The sequence below is a fragment of the Micropterus salmoides genome, unplaced genomic scaffold (assembly GCF_014851395.1).
Source record: "Micropterus salmoides isolate LMB-PRFRI ecotype aquatic unplaced genomic scaffold, ASM1485139v1 Ms_hic_scaffold_1, whole genome shotgun sequence".
Classification (NCBI taxonomy): domain Eukaryota; kingdom Metazoa; phylum Chordata; class Actinopteri; order Centrarchiformes; family Centrarchidae; genus Micropterus; species Micropterus salmoides.
In genome coordinates, this window is record NW_024040040.1 from 9,187,500 (window position 1) to 9,199,725 (window position 12,226).

General features: G+C 41.6%; 1 protein-coding gene across 3 annotated transcripts in view; it reads right to left on the bottom strand.

The window, feature by feature from the left end:
- LOC119901416 (multidrug resistance-associated protein 4-like) overlaps window positions 1–12,226 on the bottom strand; it is a 30,155-nt gene that overhangs the window by 7,972 nt on the left and 9,957 nt on the right. For all 3 annotated transcript variants that reach the window (XM_038717027.1, XM_038717026.1, XM_038717030.1), the window contains 19 exons: window positions 11,384–11,633; window positions 9,101–9,208; window positions 8,769–8,858; window positions 8,177–8,368; window positions 7,270–7,364; window positions 6,102–6,188; window positions 5,441–5,537; window positions 4,980–5,198; window positions 4,083–4,220; window positions 3,952–3,989; window positions 3,715–3,830; window positions 3,424–3,570; window positions 3,136–3,215; window positions 2,836–2,986; window positions 2,570–2,689; window positions 2,236–2,346; window positions 1,611–1,711; window positions 1,116–1,307; window positions 866–1,021 (listed from right to left, as the gene is read on the bottom strand). In XM_038717027.1, coding sequence (XP_038572955.1) covers window positions 866–1,021; window positions 1,116–1,307; window positions 1,611–1,711; window positions 2,236–2,346; window positions 2,570–2,689; window positions 2,836–2,986; window positions 3,136–3,215; window positions 3,424–3,570; window positions 3,715–3,830; window positions 3,952–3,989; window positions 4,083–4,220; window positions 4,980–5,198; window positions 5,441–5,537; window positions 6,102–6,188; window positions 7,270–7,364; window positions 8,177–8,368; window positions 8,769–8,858; window positions 9,101–9,208; window positions 11,384–11,633 — 2,488 coding nt within the window. The remainder of the gene's footprint in view (window positions 1–865; window positions 1,022–1,115; window positions 1,308–1,610; window positions 1,712–2,235; window positions 2,347–2,569; window positions 2,690–2,835; window positions 2,987–3,135; window positions 3,216–3,423; window positions 3,571–3,714; window positions 3,831–3,951; window positions 3,990–4,082; window positions 4,221–4,979; window positions 5,199–5,440; window positions 5,538–6,101; window positions 6,189–7,269; window positions 7,365–8,176; window positions 8,369–8,768; window positions 8,859–9,100; window positions 9,209–11,383; window positions 11,634–12,226) is intronic.

Below are 12,226 nucleotides of genomic sequence, written 5' to 3' on the forward strand. Positions count from 1 at the left end.
CTCTCTTAGCAAGAGGGGTCTCGGTGAGGACTTAAGGGCACACAATGCAAAGCTTTGCAGCCCCTCTCTTGCAGGTCTCATAAACTGGCAGTGTAAAATAGCTTCAGGGGGACAGTGCGGGGGTCGTGTCCCATAGTGAGATACCGAAACTAATAGAACCACTAAGAGAACCACTTTTATACATCCAGTGCTGTGAAACGCCTCATCCTCTTGCCTGTTTGCTCGATGGCACAGCTTCAACATATCGTGGACAGAATTACATGTTTAACAGATCACAACTGAGAATAAAGCTTAGGTTGGAAAAAAACGGTAGATGCGGGTGAAGCAGGATGTTTCTGGGGACTGGTGTAGGTAACAGATTCGCTTGGTGAGCAGATCTGAATAAATACACATAACCTATGTAACTTTATTCACTGATTTTGGTGAAACTGGATCATATTTTATGGAGTTTCTAGATGGACAGTGTTGTTAGCATAGCTGTGGAGCTAGCGGCTTAGCTGTGTTGATGTTTGCACTACTAGCACAAGAGCGTTTGGCCATGAAGAGGACTTTTTCTGGCCCAGGCTCCGAGCTCCCAGTCTGGGCATAGTCAGCTACTAATGGGAACTGTAGCTGCACAGTTAACTGAGCTGATGGCAGCTACGCTTAGTAGTGGTTAGTGGTTACTTTAGCAACAAGTAAAGCCATCTGCCTTCAAGAAACGGAACTTTCCCCGCACTTGGTTTTAGTGCTGTGCCAGTACTGGAGAAAGCGCTATGAGCAAAGCGGTTGAATAACGATGCAGACTCACTGTACTTTGTGAGCGTGTTGTGCCTGGAGCACATCACGTAAAGAAAAAAAACGTTGGAAGCCAGCTCATGTTCACCTGAGGAATGATGGACATCTTCTGGCGCAGGTCATGGAGGCCAATCTCAGAGGTCAAAACACCATCGATGTAGATCTTTCCCTGAGGCTCTGCCAGGCGGAAGAGAGCCGAGACCAAAGAGCTTTTCCCAGCGCCCGTCCTGCCCACAATACCAACCTGACACCCAGAGAAGACAGAAACACTTTGACTGATCATCCACCATCGTGTGCGTTGAAAAAGCAGACTGTGGCTGTGTGCAAAGATGTCTCACCTTCTCGTTGGGTTGGAAGGAGGCACTGATGTCTTTGAGGACCGGCGGTCCATCATCGCCATAGGAGAAGTTCACCCGGTTAAAAGTCACCAGGCCTTGGCTTGGCCAATCGGGAGGAGGACGCTTTTGGGTTTCCCAGGGTGCTTCACTCTTCAGCTCCGTATACTCCACCACTCTCTCCACTGATGTCATCTAAAGAGATAAAAAGGTTTCTTTCTATTCTCCAGCCTCTTTCTATCAATTCAGTCAACTGTATCTTATATTCTGCTAAATTCCATCATGTAATTTCCTGCCCTCTCCACTCTACAAGTTCTTCCACTTAAAACACCAACAGAATAGGCCTAAATCTGTTAGGTCTTAGGTCTAGTTAAGACCTTATCCTGATGGATGTTAAAGACGTGGATGTTAAGAGTCTGATCACCAATCAGCAGTCACAGCAGGTAATGTCAGCATGAAAAAAAAGCAATGAAAAAACAAAGAAGTCACTGTTCTTACCATGTTCTCCACCTCAGCACTTTGCCTTATCGTCCACTGGAAGTTTCCCACCAGTGTCATAGCATAGGTCAGCACCAGGCCCACCTCTCCGGCATTGAGCCCTAATAAACACAACGTGTAATAAAAATTACATGCTTCAGGACACTTTTCAACACTGAACTGACGCCGGGGCAATTGAGTTGTTTCGCCACAAAAACTGAATTTTCATATTGATTACCCAGTCATACAAAACGGGGGGAAATGACATTGTGAAAAGAAGATTTTCTATTAGATTGAACTGGATGCTGGATACTAATACAAAGCTGAGTGACATACAGCAAGGTGTCATCTGCATAGAGATATCAAGTGACATGTATACGACAGATACAGGTGGGGCCATGAATAAATGAGTCTGAACAAATAGATTCTGTAAGGGCCTTTGCGATGAGGAGTGAGGATACGGGACAACCCTGTCTCAAGCCCATGAAGTATGTAATTTAACTGTGCAAAGGGATTGTTATGTAACTGCTTGATGATGGCTTTATTTGGGAGCTGTCTAGGATTGTGAAATAATCTTATTCCGGTGGTAAGACTGACGGCTAAAGCTCGATTGCAACGGTTTCTGTGTGCACTCATTATTCCTCACCATCTCTGAGCAGGATGCAGCCAAATGTTGCGAAGGTAATAAATACGGAGCAAATGCTGTCAAGGCGGAGTGCAAACCAGCGAGCAGTCATCAGGAACAAAAACCATGCCTCTGACATAAGAGACACAGAATATTTATTTTAGTAAAGATTTCCTTATTTAGCACAGAAACACACTGATCACTGACAGATGAAGCAGCAGACACTGCAGTGCTCTAATGCTACAAGGTAGTTGAGATTCACTTTGATATTTACATTTTACTTTGTCAGTGGCATTCCAACTATAAATTAGCTTGAAAAGTCAAAATGTTAGCAATGTTAATAGGAAAGTAGAACCTGAGTGCAGGTCCTGATGTGCATCAAAGGCTTTCTTTAACCTGTCCTCAGCTCGGAGGGCTCGGAGGGTCCACAGGCCCTGAAGAGACGAAGATAGATGGGATAACATGGGACTCCGAGCTGCAGGAAAAATGACAAAGAGGGAGTCCTGCTTACAAATGTTTTTTTAATAGCAAGAATCCTTAAAGCTCAATCTCAGGACCAAAAACTTTATGTTATGTTATGTAACTTTTACTTTCCTTTATGCCAAGAATGCATGAACATACTTGTGGACTCCAGACGTTTGACATCTTGTGATGTATGGAGGTAGAAACGCCTCAAGTACAAGAAGATAAAAAGCAGAGGAATGACGGGGATAAGGATGAGAGGAATGACTGAGGCCGCCACCGCAATCACACCAACATTCTGCAAAAATAACTAAAGAACAAGCAAATACACTGTGAGGAATACTAACAAAGTTAAATTAAGATCTTCTCAAAAGTCAGTCAACTTTCAAACAGTTTGAAAGTGGAGAACAAATACAGTGCTGGTACAATAGTCTTAATCAAATGGTATTAAGGTCTTACTTGATAAAAGTCCACAAAGGTGATGGGTAACATGGAGTCCATCTGACTGATGTCTTTGGAAAACCTGTTGAGAATTCTTCCTAAAAAGTCAGGTAGAAAAATAACTTATTACTTTAGACCTCAAGCTCTTCTTGTGCACTAATTGGATGTAAAACCTGCAGAACACAAGTTAGGAAGTTCTACCTAATGCAATGAGTACATAAGCATAACAAAAGCCTAAACCTCCACTTGATTTTAAAGTGTTTGTGACTTAAGTTTAAACTGAAGGAAATGCTTAACAGGGCTCACCTATGGGGTTGACGTCAAAGAAGCGAACAGGCGTGCGGATGACAGCGTTAAACATGCTGTTGTGCAAAGTCTGAGCTGATTTCACCAACCCATGAAAGATCACTAAACTCCTGGCATAACCAAAGACCACAGCAGCTGCTGTCAAACCTAAAAGCAAAAACAGCAGGACTACTTTGGATCATATCATTTAATAAATGTTTTATAGCATGGCACACGCTCTACCATAAACATCACAGTCAACAACAATACTTGAAATATTTGTGATAATAAACATAAGAATGGATGGCTTACCTGAATAAATGCCAAGGTAAAATGTGAGATTTAACCCTTGATCGGAGGTAGTAGCATTAATGCCATTTTTAATGCTAACAGCACTGGCTGTGTTGTTAAAACACTCCTCTCTTGCCCTGTTTGACAAAATAAACACATCAGACTAGGTACACAGCAATAAAAAGATAAAATCTTACTTAATCAGTTAAAGAAACAGTAAAAACAACTTCATATAAAAGTAAGCAATAAAGCGCTCACCAGTATACCAACCACCAGTCCTGCAGAATATATGCAATCTATGAATGGAAACAAAGTTCAATAAACCAACATATTGAAACTTAAATTAAAGAATTAGTTTGAATGTTAGAGGCCTATGAGCCATGGCGTACCTCAGCTACGACGCTGAGCAGTAATATAAGCAATAACACCAGAAGGTTACAGCCTGCAGTGAAGTACTTGAGATAAATGCGGCTGCCAACATTTCCTTCAACTCGAGTCTCCTCTGCCATGACACGAACAGTATCAACCTGAAAAACAAGTAATTGCCGATCCGTATTCTTCATACTTCAGGATACTTCAGTCAAGGAAACAGATACAATACAATAAAAAAAGTATCAGCTCTTTACAGACATACTAGGGAGTTCAACTTTCTACACCTGCACCATAGACAGCACTCTGACAGGCAGCAGCAGTAAGAGGAAATGCATCATCCAACATCAACTCTGAGCCCTACACATTTAGACCAGGAGGGTGCAGGACGAAGGCTGAGAGGGTCATAAAAAACAAGAAGAGACTCTTCTCTCTGCTGCTGTCAGGGGTTACTGCTGCCTCAAGACCAAAACAGAGAGGATGAGGAGGAGTTTCTCGCCTCAGGTCATCCGGGTCCTGAACCTGTTGTTACTTTCACTTCACTCATAGTACATCACAAACAAATGTAACTACATGTTGTACAGTGTATGATTGTGTGTGTAATGAGTGAAATGTGAATTGAATTGACTACATGCAGGCCCATTTAGACTCGGTATGCTGGTTTAACTCAGGTTGTGGCATATGAATGGACCAGATTGGAAGTATACAGTCAGGGATATAGTACACCTAAAACCCTCTTATAACAAGATATTCTATAAAAATTTGTGATCAGCCAAAGTCAAAAAAAGTATTTTAAATGATTGTTTAAAAAAAACAAAATGATGAATAAATTACATGGAAAACGTACAGGAGTCCTATAAATACAAATTAACCAAACACATGCTCAGTAATTCATTTTATTTTGAAAATGTACCTACAGGAAGCTGGTCAGTCCAGTTGCTCTCTGGTGGCAGAAGGCTGCTGTTAGAACAGTGTGAACTGTGCGAGCGAACAGTCCTCTGGCTGTGTAACGACAGTTTGTCTGGTTCAGCTGATCGAGAACATCGCTCCTGCTCCTCGTCGCTTTTCAGCAGAGACACAATGTCGAGGCCAGAGCACTGCAGCTCATTGTAGGTACCCTGGGCCATGATATGACCCTAGAAGAGACAAACAGAAAAAAACCCCAGAATGATCAAGTCTATAAACCCCTCTCTTAAATGTCTCAGTGAAATCTAAATTGCTTTATGGCACAAGCCAGGAAGAAGGTGCTGTTCTTGCAGAGCAAGCAGAGCTGTAGATTTAAGTTTGTTGCAATAGCAGATGGTTAAAGAGTGACTGGCAACATATTTGTTCTCATTAGAAGGCTTCACTGAAATATTTTTCTCTGCAGGGCACACACCTCCTGGAGGACCAGAATCTGGTTGGCTGCCCTCAGATGCTGCAGCTGGTGCGTGACCAGGACACGAGACTTGTTCTTCAGCAGCCCACAGATACACCTGATAATGAACACAGAGACAGACATTACAAAGTTTGCACATAAAGTGTTCTTTCCATGTCCTCCTAGAAATTTGATTAATGCTTTAAGTGTATGAACATTTCACCATTATCAAGATGTTCACAATGGTAAAGTGACAAAGTATACTCAAACCAGACATCATGCAGACTGAATATAGTTGATTTAAAGATGGACACAATTCTTCCACAATGCAATGACAGAGCTACTCACAACTGAATAGAATTTAAAATAAGCTGTGAATGGTTGTTAGGACACTTACAGAAAGGGATTGTGTGCATTTGGTATTAACTCTTAAGAAAGACTCCTTTCTGACGTTTAATTGGCAGTGACATTCAACAGTTGCAGTTTGATTGGGGTCTGACGTTGCACATATTGTATAACTTCCTGTTAGTACAACATGGTAAAGCAATTGAATTTTTTGGTTTACCAACTGCTAAAACAGTATACTATGACGACTGAGAGGTAATTAGCACACACTGTTGTTAATTACTACGTGGAATGGATTTGGGACACAGCAGTTTTGACAAAAATGGTAACCACTCACTGTTCAAAAAGGTGTCTTCCGACCTCAGCATCCACAGCGCTTAAAGGGTCGTCCAATAGGTAGATGTCTGCATCCTGATACACAGCCCTGATAAAACACACACACACACACACACACACACACACACACTTTAATGTAGTGTAAACAATGTGAGGAAAATTCGCCCCGTTGAGTTCTCCTGCTGCAAAATCTGTAGCTGGAACCACAGAAGAACTACAGGCCATTTCAGCTTGGATTTCTCGTCTCTGCCTCTGAGAAGCCAGAGCTCTTGCTAGATGCTGCTCAAAACAAAACTTGTTTTCTTTGCTTGTATTTCAAACTAGCTACATTTCCAACAGCGAAAATGGCATAACACAAATTTGAGTGCAAAAGATATTACAGACGAGAATCCATTTTACAATGCTTTAGCTGACTTGGATATTCAGGTGTATTTATTTGAGCCAGAATATACAGCCAGAGAAATGCAGCGGAAAGCGGTTTAGGCTGTGGCTACATTAGTTTTGCAAGAGAATCTGGCAGGGACCATCCAGAACCTGATCTGCATATTGTGGATCTTTTGCTCAAAGGATCTGATGCCAACAGATGCTGAATCATTCCGCTGCAATGGATTTCAGCATTAATTCGTTTTTGTTGGATGCGGTCGCCAATGCCAACCCCGAGAATGAAAGTGACACCATAGTCTAGACATGGAAAGGGGTGTGCTGGATACCTTCTTCAGGATCCTGAGGATAAACTAAAAAAAGACCAGAAGGGCAGATGAGCAACATGTTTTTCCATGTTGCTTTTGTGGAACTTTGTACTGCAATGCTAGCTCAGCAAGCGTTAGCTTTGTTTCATGGAAGACTGCTGGGTCTCACACACAATGCATCCTGGTACATGTAGGTACTGCAAGCAGGAGAACGCAGCTTTTTCTGTCAGTAAGGAGGAATTTACTGCTTCGTTTCACTACATTTACACTGATTGGACATTAATTGTGTAAGTGTTGTGTTCTAAATGTGGCAAGAACAACTCTAACTTGTGCATACCTGGACATGTTGCTACTTGTTGCTGTCGGTCTAGGTTCCCCTCAAACTTAAACAAGATTAACAGTGATGATAAAAATTAATGAATTTCCAGGTAGTGTACCTTCTGCGTAAAACAGAGATGATAGTTGTCCCTGTCCTCTCACCTCGCCAAGTTGACACGAGCTTTCTGCCCCCCGCTGAGTGTGGCTCCTCTGTCTCCGATCAGTGTCAGGTCTCCATCTGGGAGCAGCTCCAGGTCCTGCACTCAAAGACAATAGATATTTACTACAAATACAACATATGCACATGCAAAAAAGATTCAAAGTTTGGGCTCTATTAACTCTAACTATTAAAAGGAAACACTGATTTTACATATCAAAGTGGTGTGTTTACAGGTGTGGGGAAGTACTACTGCATCTGGAAAAAAGTTGTATAAAGCCTTTAGTACCTTCAGAGGAAGCTGTGTGGTGTCTGATAAATTGCCTTGAGTGATGTCAGCATCAATTTCGGGCTGAAGACTACAAGTTTGAAAATTAATAAAATCTTGTGGTGCGGACTTATTTGGTTAACTTTCCAGACTTCTGTAGCCCGCTCCTCATCTCTGCTTGAGGCTAGAGGCTCCAGGCTACATTAGCTGCTACTAGCATAACACACTGAAATCTCTGAAACCAAACTGTCTGCTGAGTTGCATTTTGGGTAATGCAAGGACAAGGAAGAAGAATGTGTGGGGGGAAAAAAGACTGTATCTCTGAGTCTGCTGCATCGATTTTGATCACTATTTTGAAAACTGTCCATCTTGAGTCTGACAATGTTATAGGACTGCAATGCTAAATCAGTTGAGTACTCAAAACAATCAAGGATAGCTGATCAAAATGAATACATAGCTATATAAATTAGTGACAAAATATACACTTCTGTTCAAATCAGAGGAGATATAAACAAATCCTCCTCTGTTCTGTTGTCAAGGCAAAGCAAAAACACAGTCAGCAGTTAACAGCCACTGTTGCTCAAGAGTGGAGGACCTCCAATATGGCCACCAGAAGGAGTACATGGTACTGCGTTATCTCTCACCTTCTTCAGAGCGCAGGCTCTGAGGACACACTCATACTTCTGGGGGTTCAGCTCTCTCCCAAACAAGATGTTACTGCGAATACTTCCAGGAAACACCCAGGGCTGCTGGGCAGCATAGGACAGCTGACCATTGACCTTTATTGTCCCTCTGTCATGAGGAAGCTCTCCCAGGATGACGCTCAGCAGGGATGACTGTTGGGAACATGAATGTTATGGGTACGTGAGCTTGCTACAAATTCACATACAAACTTTACTTCTGTTAGTGCTCAGATTAAAGCAGGGATACGAGATGTTTGAAAAACTAGGTAGGCCAGCCAACCAAATAAATGTAAATTCTCTGTATTTGTATAGTGCCTTTCTAGTTTTTGCGACGTCTCAATTGAGCTTTCACTACATCACATTCACCATTCACACACATTCATAGGGGTTCAGTGTCTTGCCCAAGGACACTTTGACATGCCGTCTGGAGGAGCCGGGGATTGAACCTCACATCTTCCGATTAGCGGTCAACATGCTTTTAACTGTTTATTAAAGCAGGTTGTATACCGTCATAACCCAAAACATTCACCTGCTGTATAACAAGTGTACTCACCTTTCCAGCCCCCACTGGGCCAATTACAGTCAGAAGTTGGTGTGACTTCACTTTGACAGAGACGTCCTGCAGAGCTGGAGCGTCCAGACTCTGACAAGAAACAAAAAAATATGGACAAACAGAAACCATCAAGCAATACATTTAGTCAGATCATCACATAATAGATCAAGATTTCACACCATGTCAGCCACATACTGGCCTTTCAGGCTCTTACACTGTGTAAACTATGTTCACGTCTTACAATACATGTACTATACAATATTTGAGCACACTCATATCCTGTAAAATGACGTTACACCACAGTGAAATATCACTAAGGTTAGAACATTCACCTTATCCCAGTAGCAGGTCACCTTCTCAATCTCAATGGAGTTTTCCTTCTTTTCCCCCAGAGGTATCCCAAGGTTTTTTCTCTCCACCTCTTCCAGCATAAGGAAATTCTGGGAAGTGGTTTATTGACACACATGCCTTTACACTGTGAACCCCATAATAAAACCCAGACAGTGCTCTAAATTGTTTCCTGCAAAATACACATTGGGAGTTTCCTCGTCATTTAAAATGTTCTTCAAATTCAACTTCAATATTCAATTCAATTTTATTTATACAGTGGGAATTCATAACAGAGATTAGGTAATAATAATAATAATAGTAGCAACTTAAATGCTCCGTATTTGTATAGTGCCTTTCTAGTCTTTGACTACTCAAAGCGCTTTTACACTACCTCACACTCACCATTCACACACATTCATTCACTGGCGGAACAGCCGCCAGGGGCAATTCGGGGTTCAGTATCTTAACTTAACATCTCTACATTAACAAAGCTAGAGCAGAAAGCTTTGGACATTTGGTGAAATTGAATGGAATATATGATCTCATTAACTGTCCTAGAAATTTCAAAATTGTTAGACACATATACACTACCGTTCAAAAGTTTGGGGTCACCCAAACAATTTTGTGTTTTCCTGAAAAGTCACACTTATTCACCACCATACGTTGTGAAATGAATAGAAAATGGAGTCAAGACATTGACAAGGTTAGAAATAATGATTTGTATTTGAAATAAGATCTTTTTTACATCAAACTTTGCTTACGTCAAAGAATCCTCCATTTGCAGCAATTACAGCATTGCAGACCTTTGGCATTCTAGCTGTTAATTTGTTGAGGTAATCTGGAGAAATTGCACCCCACGCTTCCAGAAGCAGCTCCCACAAGTTGGATTGGTTGGATGGGCACTTCTTGCGTACCATACGGTCAAGCTGCTCCCACAACAGCTCAATGGGGTTCAGATCTGGTGACTGCGCTGGCCACTCCATTACCGATAGAATACCAGCTGCCTGCTTCTGCTCTAAATAGTTCTTGCACAATTTGGAGGTGTGTTTAGGGTCATTGTCCTGTTGTAGGATGAAATTGGCTCCAATCAAGCGCTGTCCACTGGGTATGGCATGGCGTTGCAAAATGGAGTGATAGCCTTCCTTATTCAGAATCCCTTTTACCCTGTACAAATCTCCCACCTTACCAGCACCAAAGCAAACCCCAGACCATCATATTACCTCCACCATGCTTAACAGATGGCGTCAGGCATTCTTCCAGCATCTTTTCATTTGTTCTGCGTCTCACAAACGTACTTTGTGATCCAAACACCTCAAACTTGGATTTCATCCGTCCACAACACTTTTTTCCAGTCTTCCTCTGTCCAATGTCTGTGTTCTTTTGCCCATCTTAATCTTTTTCTTTTATTGGCCAGTCTCAGATATGGCTTTTTCTTTGCCACTCTGCCCTGAAGCCCAGAATCCCGCAGCCGCCTCTTCACTGTAGATGTTGACACTGGTGTTTTGCGGGTACTATTTAATGAAGATGCCAGTTGGGGACCTGTGAGGCGTCTGTTTCTCAAACTAGAGACTCTAATGTACTTATCTTCTTGCTCAGTTGTGCAACGCGGCCTCCCACTTCTTTTTCTACTCTGGTTAGAGCCTGTTTGTGCTGTCCTCTGAAGGGAGCAGTACACACCGTTGTAGGAAATCTTCAATTTCTTAGCAATGTCTCGCATGGAATAGCCTTCATTTCTAAGAACAAGAATAGACTGTCGAGTTTCAGATGAAAGTTCTGTTTTTCTGGCCATTTTGAGCGTTTAATTGACCCCACAAATGTGATGCTCCAGAAACTCAATCTGCTCAAAGGAAGGTCAGTTTTGTAGCTTCTGTAACGACCTAAACTGTTTTCAGATGTGTGAACATGATTGCACAAGGGTTTTCTAATCATCAATTAGCCTTCTGAGCCAATGAGCAAACACATTGTACCATTAGAACACTGGAGTGATAGTTGCTGGAAATGGGCCTCTATACACCTATGTAGATATTGCACCAAAAACCAGACATTTGCAGCTAGAATAGTCATTTGCCACATTAGCAATGTATAGAGTGTATTTCTTCAAAGTTAAGACTAGTTTAAAGTTATCTTCATTGAAAAGTACAGTGCTTTTCCTTCAAAAATAAGGACATTTCAATGTGACCCCAAACTTTTGAACGGTAGTGTATGTTTGTACGTCAACTTTGCTTTTTAAAGTTGTCAACAAAATATAAATAGCTGCTGTAATTCATAAGTGAAAACAGAATTACCTTAATCCTACGAATGCTGACAACAGACTCTGACAGCTTCTCGATGGCGAGCGGGAAGTACAGGGTGACTGTGAGCTTGATTGTACCGTAGAGGGAAACTGTGACAAAAACACTGCTGGCAGTGATGCTGTTGCCCAGGAGAGCATAGACAGTGAAGGTAACAAAGACGATGATCTTGCTGCTGGCAAAGAAGGAGGCCATGTTGAGTCCTCGTAGGTAGGAGCTCTTTAATATCTGACTGATTTCTTTCCTGGGAATAGCAGAAAACATTTGGAGAGTGAACTTGGTGACTTTAAACTGGTGATTTTAATAAATCAGATTGCACCATTTAAACTTAAGCAATGTCTGAGCCAGTAAAAACTTTGTGTCAGTTGGTTGGTAAGTAACATCTGTATTGCTGTCGAATCAAAAGGCAATCAACTAGGTAAACAAGAAGTCTTAAACGGAGCTGTACTATAAAGGTGCAACAGTTTCAGCGCTTAAATCATATATTAAGATTAACTGTCAGTCCTTTGGAAATTAATAGTATTAGTTTGTTTACCTAGAGGTTTACCTAGGTATTAGTTTGTTTACCTAGAGGGAAAACTACTGTTCGTGTTATGGGGCTGGAGCAGCGACAATCAATTATGTGAGAATTATTTTGTGTGGTGCCACCTGTTTTAATTAAGTGATATCTCAATCGCCACTTAGTAAACACTAAAGTTATAGCAGCATTTTAACTATTCTAATTACTTTAAACTTACTTAGTTGTTGCAACTTGTGTTACACTGTATTCTTTGACCACTATATGAATTTGAGCTGCATGGCTACTTCATCATATGAGGCTGGTAAATAGGTAGGCCC